The following is an 18,326-nucleotide window of genomic DNA, read 5'->3' as shown; positions in this document are numbered from 1 at the left end:
CTTGCCACCGCAATGCTGCAATCGACTTTGATCGCAGCATTGTGGGGGTTAATGTGCCGGGAGCGGTGCGAGACCGCTCCCTACACATAGTACCGGGTGTCAGCTGACACCCGGCGGTGATCGCGCCCGCACAGCCTGTGTGCGGGCGCTATCGCAAAGACGTATTAATACGGGTCAGGCTCTTAAAGCCCAGGGTGCAGACGCGTATTAATACGTCTTGGGCTTTAAAGGGGTTAAAAAATACCACAATACAGTGTTCAAATAATGCCACCATACAGTGCTCAAATAATACCACCGTACTGTGATAAAATAATACCACCACACTTCAGCCTTGCAGCGCTGGGGTCCTGGGTTCAAATCCCACCAAGGGCAACATCTGCAAGGAGTTTGTATGTTCTCCCCATGTTTGCATGGGTTTCTTCCAGGTTCTCTGGTTTCCTCCCACACTCCAAAGACATACTAATAGGGAATTTAGATTGTGAGCCCCAATGGGGACTGTGCCGATAATGTCTGCAAAGCGCTGTGGAATTAATGGCGCTATATAAGTGAGTAAAATAAATAAATACTTTGCTTAAATAATATCACCATGCTGTGCTCAAATAATACTACCATGGAGTGTTCAAATAATACCACTACACTGTTCTCAAATAATACCACTATACTGTGTTCAAATAATACCACCATACAGTGTTCAAATAATACCACCATACTGTGTTTAAATAATGCCACTTTACTGTGCTCAAATAATACCACCATACAGTGCACAAATAATACCACCATATAGGATTCAAATAATGCCACCATACAGTGTTCAAATAATACCACCATACAGTGTTCAAATAATACCACCATATAGGTTTCAAATAATATCACCATACAGGGTTCAAATAATACCACCATACCATGTTCAAATAATACCACTATACAGTGTTCAAATAATACCACCATACAGTGCACAATTAATACCACCATACAGGGTTCAAATAATACCACTATACTGTGCTCAAATACAGTAATAACACTATACTGTGTTCAAATAATACCACCATAGAGTGCTCAAATAATACCACCATACTGTGTTCAAATAATACCAGACTGTGTTCAAATAAAAATAACAGACACCGGGAGCAGCGGTGACACTTAGCACTGGACCGGGGGAGGGTGAGTAAAGAGCAGTTTGTTATTTTGAAACAAACTGCAGTCAACGAACAAGGGTTTACCTAGACTGGAAAACCCCTTTAAGCCCTGGCAGGAGCTCAACCTTCATGCAAAAATTACTTAAGGAAGATGTTGAGATTCTTAGAAGACATGCTGACTGTGCCCGGAAATTTTGACGTATAGGTAACACAATATTATACTTGGCGCACGGATTAGAGTCGGTGTCGTTGGCGTGCACCATCAGACAATTTGCCAAATTGAACTTTATATAAACTTTGTCAGATGTCGAAAAATGTACATAATCAATGGCGGCTTCCTTGTGTGCAGTGTCTGAGCCTCCCAAAATATAAAATACATATAAATGTAGATATATATATATATATATATATATATATATGTATATATATAAAAATATATATAAAAAATAAAATAAAGAAAAAAAAATATATATATATATACAAAATGTATATAAAATATATATAAATGTAGATATATATATATATATATATATATATCTACATATATATGTATATGTATATATATAAAAATTTATAAAAAAAATAAAATAAAGAAAAAAAAAATATATATATATATACAAAATGTATATAAAATATATATAAATATATATATAATTGTAAACATGTATTTATCGACTGATCTCCAGCCCCATATGTCTCAGCGGCGTCAATAGGCCGCACAGCCGGCGACCTGGTGACACGTACAGCAGCAATTAGAGCCAGAATCGTTCTCTGTCAGCCGTGTTCTTGTCTATGGATTGATTCTCCTTATAATTCCTGGGGGATTTTCTCGTGTTCCTTCTGATAAATACACCTCTACGTGTTCTGAGTACAGATTGGGAATTTTTTTTTTTCATCCTTTGTTCAAGTGTTTTTTATTGTTTGTTTTCCTTTTTTTTTTCTTTTTGTTGAGTTTTTTAATCATACAGTAGCACAACATTTCTCCCTAAACACCCAATTTGCCAGTAAATATAAAGCCTTGAGACGGGTTCTTTTGTGATAGTCTGAAAAATTCTATTAATAAATATCAGTTTTTGAGACAGCTAGGTGACAACCAACATGGATAGGGTTAGAGCCACAAGGTGGGTTGGCTTTGAAAGATAAATCTATTGACACCTTTATATTTTTTATCTGTTGCTGCATTCTCAAGAAATCAGTGTTTTAGTACATATGCAAATGAGTCATAAAGTGCTTTGGGAGTGACTGAGCACTTCCCCAAACCTCTGCCATTTGAGAATGTTTCCCAGCCCAGCAGCAGCCTCTTAACTCATTGTCTGTGTCACATCAGGCAAGGATCAGACAGTGAGCTATCAATCAAGCTAAAGAGGCTGCTGTTGGGTGGGGAAACAACATCAGGAGGCGGAGGCTTGTGAAGTGCTCTGTCACGCCCAGAGCACTTAACTTCTCATTTGCATATCAATTAAAACACTGATTTATCAGGAATGCAGCAACAGATAGAAGATATAAAGCTGTCATTGGATTTAAAATTCAAGCCCAGTATGCCCATATGTGTGATTTGTGGGGTTGATCTTAATGACATATTTCTTTTTAAATGTCTCAGATTTCACTTTCTGGATGATGGAATGATATGGGGCCATATTAGGCAGAAAATAGGTAACTACCCCCAGGTGAGAAAAATGGAGGTAGAAGTGGATAGAGATGAGCGAATCACTTTGAGGCAAATTTAGCTGAATTCAAAAGTGTCAGAAGGGGTAAAAATAATAATAAAAAAAAAACTAACACTCACCCAGCCCTTACCTGTCTTTGTCTCTCTGCTCACTGGTGGGAACTTCACTGGGATATATTGAGTATCTTCTGAGGTCTAGCATCTTCACTGTTTTCTGGTGCCCAGCATCTTTGATAGGCTAGGGCACAACGCACACCATGTGACGTTATGATGTATGTCGTACAATGTCATAACGTTGCAGCCTAGTCAGCGTAGGAGTTGCTGGGTGCGAGAAGACACGGATGATGCCAGGCACCAGAAGATGCTTAAAGTAACCCAGTACAGACCAGACTGAAGAAGGTGACCATGCCAGTAGAAGTTTGCCCCAGGTCACAGAGCCTGAAACATTTGAAATGCTCCTCAAATCAAATAAGAAGACTCTACTATCATATATGACAACATGGTAGTGTAGGACCTTGTTACCGTTTTTTTATTAGAGCCGAGAAGCTTAAAGGTATGCTTCTAAGAAAAATATTATCAAATAGTTAAAATACAGATTTTCTATCATAATAAACCTCTTAACTGTATTTCCTTGAAAATTGAATCATAAAGAAATATGATGTGTGGGATTTTGCATAGAAAGGGGTGTTCCTTTGTAGTCTTGGTCACTCCCCTGAGGAACCGAAGCATAAGCTTTAAGGTATACCTCTAAGAAAAATGTTATAAAATTGTTAAAATACAGATTTTCTAATATAATAAATCTACCAACTGCATTTCCGTGTAAGTTGGATCACAAAGAAATATAATTATGTAGATTTGCATAAAAAGGGGTTCTTCTTTGTAGTCTGGGCCACTCCCCTGAGGAACCGAAGCATAAGCTTTAAGGTATACCTCTAAGAAAAATGCTATAAAATTGTTAAAATACAGATGTTCTAATATAATAAGTTACATAGTTACATAGTTACATAGTTTATAAGGCCGAAAAAAGACAAGCGTCCATCCAGTTCAGCCAATTTCTTGTGCACTGCAGCTATTCCGCAGCGTTGATCCAGGGGAAGGCAACAAAAAACCATGAGGTATAGGCCAATTTACATCATTGAGGAAAAATTCACTTCCCGACACCAATCTGGCAGTCAGATTAAATCCCTGGATTAATTAACTAAGCATAAGATGTAATTTTATTGTTCTCAAGAAAGACGTCCAGGCCTCTCTTGAACTCATTAAGTGAGTTGGACATCACCACTTCCTCTCCCAGAGAGTTCCAGAGTCTCACGGCTCTGACCGTAAAGAATCCCCTTCTATGCTGGTGCAGGAACCTCCTTTCCTCCAGACGCATAGTGTGCCCCCTCGTCTTTGTCACCATCCTTGGTGACAAACTGTAACTGTATTTTCCTGTAAATTGGATCACAAAAGAAATATGATTGTGTAGATTTACATGAAAAAGGGTGTTCCTTTGTAGTCTGGGCCACTCCCCTGAGGAACTGAAGCGGAAGCTTTAATGTATGCCTCTAAGAAAAATGTTATAAAATTGTTAAAATACAGATTTTCTAATATAATAAATCTAACAACTGCATTTCCGTGTAAATTGGATCACAAAGAAATATGATTATGTAGATTTGCATAAAAAGGGGTGTTTCTTTGTAGTCTTGGTTACTCCCCTGAGGAACTGAAGCAGAATCTTAAAGGTATACCTCCAAGAAAAATTCTGAAATTGATAAGATACAGATTTTCTAACATAATAAACCTCCCAACTGCATTTTCCTGAAAATTGGATCACACAGAAATATAATTTGTAAGAATTTCCATAGAAATTTGTAGTCTGGGCAACTCCCATGAGGAACCGAAGCATGGCTTAAAACTTTTATAATAAGGACAATTATGATAATAATATTAATAGACTCATGATAAGACACAGACCTGTGGTAAAGAGGACATGGGCAGACTTTGGCCTCCTGCATAGTGGATGGGTCTCTATCAGAATGTTCCGACTTATAATTGGAGAATATTGAAATTCCTTAATGTATAAAGTAAAATATATATAATATTAATATAAATAAACTTCCTTATATATTGCAGGAAATGCAGAGCAGATGATTTTATACAGTTTTCCTTCTATATAAGGATATCTCTTTTGTTTGCATGGAGTAATGAATGTCATGCTCTTCCTCAGGGCAGGGGTGTAGGTTTTGGGGGTGGGCGGAGGACCTTGGTTATACCCCTCTACTACATAAGAGCTGCGAGCAGAGGCAGCTTTGTTTCTGCAGCATCGGAGGAGAGCGAGGAGACTAAAGGTGGCTGGATCCAGCGATCTAAAGCAAAGAGCAAGCCTGCTTTGTTTCCTCAGGGGAGTGGCCCAGACTGCAAAGAAACACCCCTTTTTATGCAAATCTACACAAATCATATTTCTTTTTTTTTCCCCTTTTCTTTTTATATCCAGTTTACACAGAAATGGATTTGGGAGGTTTGTTATGCTAGAAAATTGGTATTTTTACAATTTAATAATATTTTTCTTAGAGGCTTCCATTGAAGCTTCTGGGCCCCACTGCAGAAAAAAGCCAGAAAACAATCAGTACATGATAAAATGAAAAATGCCTCCGTTTTGAGACTGGAGAGGATTTTTAATAAGGAGTAAATTGCACAGCTGCTTGTTTCTACTATGACTTTTACCTATTAGGAAGTTGAGACAACCCCTTTAATGACATCACTGCAGTAGTACCACCTGATGACATCACTGCAGTAGTACCACCTGATGACATCACTGCAGTAGAACTACCTGATGACTTCACTGCAGTAGTACCACCTGATGACATCACTGCAGTAGAACTACCTGATGACTTCACTGCAGTAGTACCCCCTGATGACATCACTGCAGTAGTACTACCTCATGGCATCAATGCAGTAGTACTAACTGATGGCATCACTGCAGTAGTACCACCTGATGACATCACTGCAGTAGAACTACCTGATGACATCACTGCAGTAGAACTACCTGATGACATCACTGCAGTAGTACTACCTGATGACATCACTGCAGTAGAACTACCTGATGACATCACTGCAGTAGTACCACCTGATGACATCACTGCAGTAGAACTAGCTGATGACATCACTGCAGTAGTACCCCCTGATGACATCACTGCAGTAGAACTACCTGATGACATCACTGCAGTAGTACTACCTGATGACATCACTGCAGTAGTACCACCTGATGACATCACTGCAGTAGTACTACCTGATGGCATCACTGCAGTAGTACCTCTGCAGTAGTACTACCTGATGACATCACTTCCTGTAGTACCACCTGATGACATCACTGCAGTAGTACCACCTGATGACATCACTACAGTAGTACTACCTGATGGCATCACTGCAGTAGTACTTCTGATTACATCACAGCAGTAGTACCACCTGATGACATCACTGCAGTAGAACTACCTGATGACATCACTGCAGTAGTACCACCTGATGACATCACTGCAGTAGTACTACCTGATGGCATCACTGCAGTAGCACCCCCTGATGACATCACTGCAGTAGAACTACCTGATGACATCACTGCAGTAGTACTACCTGATGACATCACTGCAGTAGTACCATCTGATGACATCACTGCAGTAGTACTACCTGATGGCATCACTGCAGTAGTACCTCTGCAGTAGTACTACCTGATGACATCACTTGCTGTAGTACCACCTGATGACATCACTGCAGTAGTACCACCTGATGACATCACTACAGTAGTACTACCTGATGGCATCACTGCAGTAGTACCTCTGATTACATCACAGCAGTAGTACCACCTGATGACATCACTGCAGTAGAACTACCTGATGACATCACTGCAGTAGTACCACCTGATGACATCACTGCAGTAGTACTACCTGATGGCATCACTGCAGTAGTACCCCCTGATGACATCACTGCAGTAGAACTACCTGATGACATCACTGCAGTAGTACTACCTGATGACATCACTGCAGTAGTACCACCTGATGACATCACTGCAGTAGTACTACCTGATGGCATCACTGCAGTAGTACTACCTGATGACATCACTTGCTGTAGTACCACCTGATGACATCACTGCAGTAGTACCACCTGATGACATCACTACAGTAGTACCACCTGATGACATCACTGCAGTAGTACCTCTGCAGTAGTACTACCTGATGACATCACTGCAGTAGTGCTACCTGATGACATCACTGCAGTAGTGATACCTGATGACATCACTGCAATAGTGCTACCTGATGACATCACTGCAGTAGCACTACCTAATGACATCACTGCAGTAGTACCTCTGCAGTAGTACCACCTGATGACATCACTACAGTAGTACCTCTGCAGTAGTACCACCTGATGACATCACTGCAGTAGTACCTCTTTCTGACATCACTGCAGAAGTACTATCTGATCACATCACTGAAATAGTACCTATTGATGACATCATTGCAGTAGTACCACCTGATGACATCACTGCAGTAGTACCACCTTATGACATCACGGCAGTAGTACTACCTGATAACATCACTGCAGTAGTACCACCTGATGACAACACTGCAGTAGTACCACCTGATGACATCACTGCAGTAGTACCACCTGATGACATCACTGCAGTAGTACTACCTGATGACATCACTGCAGTAGAACTACCTGATGACATCACTGCAGTAGTACCACCTTATGACTTCATGGCAGTAGTACCACCTGATGACACCACTGCAGTAGTACCACCTTATGACATCACGGCAGTAGTACTACCTGATAACATCACTGCAGTAGTACCACCTGATGACAACACTGCAGTAGTACCACCTGATGACATCACTGCAGTAGTACCACCTGATGACATCACTGCAGTAGTACTACCTGATGACATCACTGCAGTAGAACTACCTGATGACATCACTGCAGTAGTACCACCTTATGACTTCATGGCAGTAGTACCACCTGATGACACCACTGCAGTAGTACCACCTTATGACATCACGACAGTAGTACTACCTGATGACATCACTGCAGTAGTACCTCTGCAGTAGTACCACCTGATTACATCACTGCAGTAGTACCACCTGATGACATCACTGCAGTAGTACTACCTGATGGCATCACTGCAGGAGAACTACCTGATGACATCACTGCAGTAGTACCACCTTATGACTTCATGGCAGTAGTACCACCTGATTACATCACTGCAGTAGTACCACCTGATGACATCACTGCAGTAGTACTACCTGATGGCATCACTGCAGTAGTACCCCCTGATGACATCACTGCAGGAGAACTACCTGATGATATCACTGCAGTAGTACTACCTGATGACATCACTGCAGTAGTACCACCTGATGACATCACTGCATAAGTACTACCTGATGGCATCACTGCAGTGCAGTAGTGCCTCTGCAGTAGTACCCCCTGATGACATCACTGCAGTAGAACTACCTGATGACATCACTGCAGTAGTACTACCTAATGACATCACTGCAGTAGTACCACCTGATGGCATCACTGCAGTGCAGTAGTGCCTCTGCAGTAGTACTACCTGATGACATCACTTGCAGTAGTACCACCTGATGACATCACTGCAGTAGTACTACCTGATGGCATCACTGCAGTAGTATCTCTGCAGTAGTACTACCTAATGACATCACTGCAGTAGTACCACCTGATGACATCACTGCAGTAGTGCTACCTGATGACATCATGGCAGTAGTATTAACTGATGACATCACTGCAGTAGTGCCTCTTGATGACATCACTGCAGTAGTACCACCTGATGACATCACTGCAGTATTACCAGCTGATGACATCACTGCAGTAGTACCTCTTTCTGACATCACTGCAGTAGTACTACCTGATGACATCACTGCAGTAGTACCACTTGATGACACCACTGCAGTAGTTCTATCTGATGACATCACTGCAGTAGTACCACCTTATGACATCACAGCAGTAGTACCACCTTATGACATCACAGCAGTAGTACCACCTGATGACATCACTGCAGTAGTACCACTTGATGACATCACTGCAGTAGTACCTCTTGACATCACTGCAGTAGTGCTATCTGATGACATCACTGCAGTAGTACCTCTTTCTGACATCACTGCAGTAGTACTACCTGATGACATCACTACAATTGTACCACCTGATGGCATCACTGCAGTAGTACTACCTCATGACATCACTGCAGTTGTACCGCCTTATGACATCACTGCAGTAGTACTACCTGATGACATCACTGCAGTAGTGCTACCTGATGACATCACTGCAGTAGTACCACCGGATGGCATCACTGCAGTAGTACCTCCTGATGACATCACTGCAGTAGTACCCCTTGATGACATCACTGTAGTAGTATCTCTTGATGACATCACTGCAGTAGTACTACCTGATGACCTCACTGCAGTAGTACCTCTTGATGACATCACTTCAGTGATACCTCTTTTTGACGTCACTGCAGTGTTACCACCTGATGACATAACTGCAGTAGTACCACCGGATGACATCACTGCAGTAGTACCTCTTGACATCACTGCAGTATTATCTCTTCATAACATCAGTGCAGTATTATCTCTTGATGACATCACTGCAGCAGTACCTCTTTCTGACATCACTGCAGTAGTACCACCTGGTGACATCACTGCAGTATTATCTCTTCATAACATCAGTGCAGTATTATCTCTTGATGACATCACTGCAGTAGTACCTCTTTCTGACATCACTGCAGTAGTACCACCTGGTGACATCACTGCAGTATTATCTCTTCATGACATCACTGCAGTATTATCTTTTGATTACATCACTGCAGTAGTACCTCTTGATGACATCACTGCAGTATTATCTCTTCATGACATCACTGCAGTATTATCTTTTGATTACATCACTGCAGTAGTACCTCTTGATGACATCACTGCAGTAGTGCTACCTGATGACATCACTGCAGTAATACCTCTTTCTGACATCACTGCAGTATTATCTCTTAATGACATCACTGCAGTAATATTTCTTGATGACATCACAGCAGTAGTACCTCTTGATGACATCACTGCAGCACTACCACCTCATGACATCACTGCAGTAGTGCTACCTTATGACATCTCTGCAGTAGTACCTCTTTTTGACATCACTGTAGTAGTACCACCTTATGACATCACTGCAGTAGTACCACCTTATGACATCATGGCAGTAGTACTACCTGATGACATCACTGCAGTAGTACCTCTGCAGTAGTACCACCTGATTACATCACTGCAGTAGTACTACCTGATGACATCACTGCAGTAGAACTACCTGATGACATCACTGCAGTAATACCTCTTGATGGCATCGCTGCTGAACTTCCTCCTGATGACATCACTTCAGTAGTACTAACTGATGACATCACTACAGTAGTGCTACCTTACAGTGGTGGCCAAAAGTATTGGCACCCCTGCAATTCCATCAGATAATACTCAGTTTCTTCCTGAAAATGATTGCAATCACAAATTCTTTGGTATTATTATCTTCATTTAATTTGCTTGCAAAGAAAAAACACAAAAGAGAATGAAGCAAAAATCAAATCATTGATCATTTCACACAAAACTCCAAAAATGGGCCGGACAAAAGTATTGGCACCCTCAGCCTAATACTTGGTTGCACAACCTTTAGCCAAAATAACTGTGAACAACCGCTTCCGGTAACCATCAATGAGTTTCTTACAATGCTCTGCTGGAATTGTAGACCATTCTTCTTTGGCAAACTGCTCCAGGTCCCTGATATTTGAAGGGTGCCTTCTCCAAACTGCCATTTTGAGATCTCTCCACAGGTGTTCTATGGGATTCAGGTCTGGACTCATTGCTGGCCACCTTAGAAGTCTCCAGTGCTTTCTCTAAAACCATTTTATAGTGCTTTTGGAAGTGTGTTTTGGGTCATTGTCCTGCTGGAAGACCCATGACCTCCGAGGGAGACCCAGCTTTCTCACACTGGGCCCTACATTATGCTGCAAAATTTGTTGGTAGCCTTCAGACTTCATAATGCCATGCACACGGTCAAGCAGTCCAGTGCCAGAGGCAGCAAAGCAACCCCAAAACATCAGGGAACCTCCGCCATGTTTGACTGTAGGGACCGTGTTCTTTTCTTTGAATGCCTCTTTTTTTTCCTGTACACTCTATGTTGATGCTTTTTCCCAAAAAGCTCTACTTTTGTCTCATCTGACCAGAGAACATTCTTCCAAAACGATTTAGGCTTTCTCAGGTAAGTTTTGGCAAACTCCAGCCTGGCTTTTTTATGTCTCGGGGTAAGAAGTGGGGTCTTCCTGGATATCCTACCATACAGTCCCTTTTCATTCAGACGCCGACGGATAGTACGGGTTGACACTGTTGTACCCTCGGACTGCAGGGCAGCTTGAACTTGTTTGGATGTTAGTCGAGGTTCTTTATCCACCATCCGCACAATCTTGCGTTGAAATCTCTCGTCAATTTTTCTTTTCCGTCCACATCTAGGGAGGTTAGCCACAGTGCCATGGGCTTTAAACTTCTTGATGACACTGCGCACGGAAGACACAGGAACATTCAGGTCTTTGGAGATGGACTTGTAGCCTTGAGATTGCTCCTGCTTCCTCACAATTTGGTTTCTCAAGTCCTCAGACAGTTCTTTGGTCTTCTTTCTTTTCTCATGCTCAATGTGGTACACACAAGGACACAGGACAGAGGTTGAGTCAACTTTAATCCATGTTAACTGGCTGCAAGTGTGATTTAGTTATTGCCAACACCTGTTAGGTGCCACAGGTAAGTTACAGGTGCTGTTAATTACACGAATAAGAGAAGCATCACATGATTTTTCAAACGGTGCCAATACTTTTGTCCACCCCCTTTTTTAGGTTTGGTGTGGAATTATATCCAATTTGGCTTTAGGACAATTCTTTTTGTGTTTTTTTCATTGAAGACAAATTAAATGAAGATAATAATACCAAAGAATTTGTGATTGCAATCATTTTCAGGAAGAAACTGAGTATTATCTGACAGAATTGCAGGGGTGCCAATACTTTTGGCCACCACTGTATGACATCACTGCAGTAGTACATCTTGATGACATCACTGCAGTAGTACCACCTGATGACATCACTGCAGTAGGACCACATGATGACATCACTGCAGTAGTACTATCTGATGACATCACTGTAGTAGTACCTCTGCAGTAGAACCTGTTGATGACATCACTGCAGTAGTACCACCTGATGACATCACTGCAGTAGTACCTCTTGATGACAACACTGCAGTATTACCACCTGATGACATCACTGCAGCAGTACCTCTTTCTGACATCACTGCAGTAGTACCACCTGATGACATCACTGTAGTAGTAGCATCTGATGACATCACTGCAGTAGTACCTCTGCAGCAGGACCTTTTGATGACAACACTGCAGTAGTACCACCTGATGACATCACTGCAGTAGTACCACCTTATGACATCATGGCAGTAGTATTAACTGATGACATCACTGCAGTAGTGCCTCTTGATGACATCACTGCAGTAGTACTACCTGATGACATCACTGCAGTATTACCAGCTGATGACATCACTGCAGTAGTACCTCTTTCTGACATCACTGCAGTAGTACTACCTGATGACATCACTGCAGTAGTACCACCTTATGACATCATGGCAGTAGTATTAACTGATGACATCACTGCAGTAGTGCCTCTTGATGACATCACTGCAGTAGTACTACCTGATGACATCACTGCAGTATTACCAGCTGATGACATCACTGCAGTAGTACCTCTTTCTGACATCACTGCAGTAGTACCACTTGATGACACCACTGCAGTAGTGCTATCTGATGACATCACTGCAGTAGTACCACCTTATGACATCACAGCAGTAGTACCACCTGATGAAATCACTGCAGTAGTACCACTTGATGACATCACTGCAGTAGTACCTCTTGACATCACTGCAGTAGTGCTATCTGATGACATCACTGCAGTAGTACCTCTTTCTGAAATCACTGCAGTAGTACTACCTGATGACATCACTACAATTGTACCACCTTATGACATCACTGCAGTAGTACCTCTTTCTGACATCACTGCAGTAGTACTACCTGATGACATCACTGCAGTAGTGCTACCTAATGACATCACTGTAGAAGTACCACCGGATGGCATCACTGCACTAGTACCTCTTGATGATATCACTGAAGTAGTACCACCTGATGACATCACTGCAGTAGTGCTACCTGATGACATCACTGCAGTAGTACCACCGGATGACATCACTGCAGTAGTACCTCTTGATGACATCACTGCAGTAGTACCACCTGATGACATCACTGCAGTAGTACCTCTTGATGACATCACTGCAGTAGTACCACCTGATGACATCACTGCAGTAGTGCTACCTGATGACATCACTGCAGTAGTACCATCGGATGACATCACTGCAGTAATACCTCTTTCTGACATCACTGCAGTATTATCTCTTCATAACATCACTGCAGTATTATCTCTTGATGACATCACTGCAGTAGTGCTACCTGATGACATCACTGCAGTAGTACTACCTGATGACATCACTGCAGTAATACCTCTTTCTAACATCACTGCAGTATTATCTCTTGATGACATCACTGCAGTAGTATCTCTTGATGACATCACTGCAGTATTATCTCTTGATGACATCACTGCAGTAGTATCTCTTGATGACATCACTGCAGTATTATCTCTTGATGTCATCACTGCAGTAGTATCTCTTGATGATATCACTGTAGTATTATCTCTTGATGACATCACTGCAGTATTATCTCTTGATGACATCACTGCAGTAGTATCACCTGATGACATCACTGCAGTAGTACCTCTTTCTGACATCACTGTAGTATTATCTCTTGATGACATCACTGCAGTAGTATCTCTTGATGACATCACTGCAGTATTATCTCTTGATGACATCACTGCAGTAGTATCTCTTGATGACATCACTGCAGTATTATCTCTTGATGATATCACTGTAGTATTATCTCTTGATGACATCACTGCAGTAGTATCACCTGATGACATTACTGCAGTAGTGCTACCTGATGACATCACTTCAGTAGTACCTCTTTCTGACATCACTGTAGTAGTATCTCTTGATGACATCACTGCAGTAGTACTACCTGATGACCTCACTGCAGTAGTACCTCTTGATGACATCACTTCAGTGATACCTCTTTTTGACGTCACTGCAGTGTTACCACCTGATGACATCACTGCAGTAGTACCACCAGATGACATCAATGCAGTATTATCTCTTCATGACATCACTGCAGTATTATCTCTTCATGACATCACTGCAGTATTATCTCTTCATAACATCACTGCAGTATTATCTCTTGATGACATCACTGCAGTATTATCTCTTCATGACATCACTGCAGTATTATCTCTTCATAACATCACTGCAGTATTATCTCTTGATGACATCACTGCAGTATTATCTCTTGATGACATCACTGCAGTAGTACCTCTTTCTGACATCACTGCAGTAGTACCACCTGATGACATCACTGCAGTAGTATCTCTTGATGACATCACTGCAGTAGTACTACCTGATGACATCACTGCAGTAGTTCCACCTGATGACATCACTGCAGTAGTACTACCTGATGACATCACTGCAGTAGTACCTCCTGATGACATCACTGCAGAAGTACTACCTGATGACATCACTGCAGTAGTACCACCTGATGACATCACTGCAGTAGTATCTCTTGATGACATCACTGCAGTAGTACCACCTGATGACATCACTGCAGTAGTACTACCTGATGACATCACTGCAGTAGTACCACCTGATGACATCACTGCAGTAGTACCTCTTGATGACATCACTGCAGTAGTACTACCTGATGACATCACTGCAGTACTACTACCTGATGACATCACTGCAGTACTACTACCTGATGACATCACTACAGGCTCTTAGGGATATCAACTAGACATAAGGTCACAAAGAGACTCCATGATTTCTGCACTGCCGGACCCCTTGTAAGGACAGATTTTTTCAAGGCATTTTTTCAGATATGAAGCAATCCCCCAAAAAAGAAATGCTTGAGCTTGCACGCTGCGTTTGGATTTTCCTTCTATTCTGGCGATCTTGCGTTGTCCTCGAATCCTGCGGTTACTGTACAATCTGTAGTAAAATTGCGCTGCCAAAGCAGAACACAGACTGTCTGCACGATCTGACATGATGAGCAATATGACGACTTATTTATGCCAACTAATTTATTTTTATGTTCCGTCCTCACTAAATTAGATGATCCGGATCCCGCGGTGCCTGGACAGTATTCGCTTTGCATATATTAAACCCCAAAAGCCTGAAATCTCCCGCCTTGTCTCAGTCTTGGGGACCCGGTTGATTCTACTTTTAGAAGGTGCAGACCATTTCGCCCTCTCGCCCGCCCTTCTATTGTTTGCTGCCCACGTCTGTTCTATAATGTGCCTGCCGCAGCTGATTGCACCCACGCTTGTCTCCCGTCACCATCGCCGCTCCCCTCTCTTCTACGTCTCACGTTGATTCCAGTTAAAATATTCCCGCAGTCTCACGGGTCAGATCTTCTAATTATATGGACACAAAAAAATGTGGGAAAAAAGCATCAAAACACTCTCAAAAATGCTCGTACTTTAAGCTCCTTTTTTCCTGCCAGCACTCCAGTATTTTTTCTGCTGCGAGTATTGAACCTTATGGTTTTTGCAGCATTTTTTTTTTTTATTTTGCTACCTTTATTTTTTTTCTGCAAAAATGCTGCATTTTTGCGGAACCAGCAAAATTTCAAAATAGTCACGCTGGTTTTTTTTTTTCCCTTGCGTCTTTTCAGCTGCCTTCAGTAGGTCAATTCTTTCAGCGTTTTTGCAAAGTTTTTCCACTATTCAAGTGAAGGGAATAAAAAAAAAACGCTAGTAAAAAAACGCAACAAAGATTACTTTGGGTTGAATATTTGCAGCAGATTTTTCTGCAGCAAAAATCAGAATGTTGGCAGGAAAAACGACGTGTAAAATACGCACATTTTTTAGGCGTTTTTGCTTGTGTTTTCGATGCAAAAAAAGACAAAACGGATCGATTCTGCAATTTTGGTGTAAAAATCAGAGTGTTAGTAGGAAAAATGCTGATTAGTGCAACTTTTCTTTCTTAGGTTTTGTCCTTTAGAGTAAAAAAAATAGTTTCCAGACACAATGAAAAACTTTTTGTCGTACGTAGTAAAATATGGCGAAATTGCATTAATAAATCTGACTAATAGAGTTTTGCTATGCAGAAGAATAAAATCCCCGTAATGCAGTGTATCAGATTACAAGGTATTACGGGATCTCGGATGGGATTTGACAGCAAATGAATGGAATTAATTGGAATATTAAATGCAGCAGTGGAAGTGACCGGAGAACAGAAGAAATGTAACTTCAAGCCTCTGGGTGCTTATGCAATATCTGTAACATACTCCATCATTTTTTCCCAGTGGTGTAACTAGAGTTCAGTAGGCCCCGATGCAAAATTTGGACATGGACCCCCACTTGCATATTGGTCAGATGTATGGGCCCTTGTTTAGCTTTAGATCCTATAAAGACGTACTTGTTCACCTCCCCATGTACTGAAGTCCCCCATCCTGGGTCCCTTCTTGATATAATGTCCCCCATACTGGACCCCTTTCTGCTATAATATTCCCCATCCTGAGCCCCTTACTGGTATATTGTCCCCCATCCTGGGCCCCTTCCTGGTATAATGTCCCCCATCCTTGGTACCTTCGTGGTATAATGTCCCCCATCCTGGGTCCCTTCCTGGTATAATGTCCCCCATCCTGGACCCCTTCCTGGTATAATGTCCCCATACTGGGCCTATTCCCAGTATAATGTCCCCCATCCTGGACCCATTCCTGGTATAATGTCCCCCATCCTGGACCCCTTCCTGGTATAATGTCCCCCATCCTGGGCCCCTTCCTGGTATAATGTCCATTTTCCTGGGCCCATTCCCGGTATAATGTCCATTTTCCTGGGCCCCTTCCTGGTATAATGTCCATTTTCCTGGGCCCATTCCCGGTATAATGTCCCCCATCCTGGGCCCCTTCCTGGTATAATGTCCATTTTCCTGGGCCCATTCCCGGTATAATGTCCCCCATCCTGGGCCCCTTCCTGGTATAATGTCCATTTTCCTGGGCTCCTTCCTGGTATAATGTCCCCCATCCTGGGCCCCTTCGTGGTATAATGTCCCCCATCCTGGGTCCCTTCCTGGTATAATGTCCCCCATCCTGGACCCCTTCCTGGTATAATGTCCCCATACTGGGCCTATTCCCAGTATAATGTCCCCCATCCTGGACCCCTTCCTGGTATAATGTCCCCCATCCTGGACCCCTTCCTGGTATAATGTCCCCCATCCTGGGCCCCTTCCTGGTATAATGTCCATTTTCCTGGGCCCATTCCCGATATAATGTCCCCCATCCTGGGCCCCTTCCTGGTATAATGTCCATTTTCCTGGGCCCATTCTCGGTATAATGTCCCCCATCCTGGGCCCCTTCCTGGTATAATGTCCATTTTCCTGGGCCCCTTCCTGGTATAATGGCCCCCATCCTGGGCCCCTTCCTGGTATAATGTCCCCCATCCTGGGCCCCTTCCTGGTATAATGTCCCCATCCTGGGCCCATTCCTGGTATAATATCTCCATCCTGGGCACCATCGGTTCTTCTCCAGCACATTTTAAAAAGAAACAAACTATTATACTTACCTTCCCTCTCCCAGAGTCCTCTTCTGCAGTTGGCAGCTGACTTCAGTCTGACGTCACTGGCAAGCTGATATCTGCTGCTGGCCTATGGTTGGCAAGTGGCATGTTTTGTGGCGTGTATTGCAGTACAGGATACTGATGGGTCTCGGCACCGCAATACATTTCACCTGAATGTGCATCTGTGGTTGCACATCCAGGTGAAATTGGCATTGGCGGGCCCCCCTCCCGCACAGACTCGGTCGCGGTCGCACCCTCTGGGACCACGATCAATACACTCCTGTTTTTCCTGGCCTTGTCCATTGGATTCCCCCTCTTTGCTCCGATTTCCCCCATAAATGGCACTTGGTCACTGGAGCTCCATCTAATGATGGAGCATGTAGGTGTCATGCACAGAAAACTTTCCTTCTTTCCAGATCTTCTGGAATTCCATGAGGTCTTCTCTTTTTCCGTTTGGCCTCAAGGACCTTCTGGGTTTATAATATTGGTGTATTATTTGGCAGAGGGCCCTTTTGACCTTCTCTGATACAGTCAACTAAAGTGATCCAAAGAGGTCACATTTCACTCTTTGATGGTGGCACGTTTCTTTGTGTTTCAGCCCTGCTATGAAAAAGTGAAGCGATGGGTTGGGAGTAACATCTCTTCTGTCGGGATCTTCGGCATCTGTATCCTTATCGTGCAGGTGAGTGAGGCCACCAAGGACTTTTCTTGACCGAGTTTATAAGACAGATGTAAACTTGGTTTGTTCTTTTCCTTG

General features: G+C 42.6%; 1 protein-coding gene and 1 long non-coding RNA gene across 3 annotated transcripts in view; one reads left to right on the top strand and one right to left on the bottom strand.

Moving 5' to 3' along the window:
- The window catches only part of LOC141172108 (uncharacterized), a 49,702-nt gene that overhangs the window by 20,604 nt on the left and 10,772 nt on the right, over positions 1–18,326 (bottom strand). The window lies entirely within an intron of this gene.
- LOC141172107 (tetraspanin-4-like) overlaps positions 1–18,326 on the top strand; it is a 150,073-nt gene that overhangs the window by 128,463 nt on the left and 3,284 nt on the right. For both annotated transcript variants that reach the window (XM_073655962.1, XM_073655961.1), the window contains one exon: positions 18,168–18,251. In XM_073655962.1, coding sequence (XP_073512063.1) covers positions 18,168–18,251 — 84 coding nt within the window. The remainder of the gene's footprint in view (positions 1–18,167; positions 18,252–18,326) is intronic.

Source organism: Phyllobates terribilis, unplaced genomic scaffold (genome assembly GCF_046119375.1).
Source record: "Phyllobates terribilis strain yellow unplaced genomic scaffold, ASM4611937v1 Scaffold_12__6_contigs__length_324123572, whole genome shotgun sequence".
In the NCBI taxonomy this organism is placed as follows: domain Eukaryota; kingdom Metazoa; phylum Chordata; class Amphibia; order Anura; family Dendrobatidae; genus Phyllobates; species Phyllobates terribilis.
This window is presented reverse-complemented; position numbering and strand designations above follow the sequence as displayed.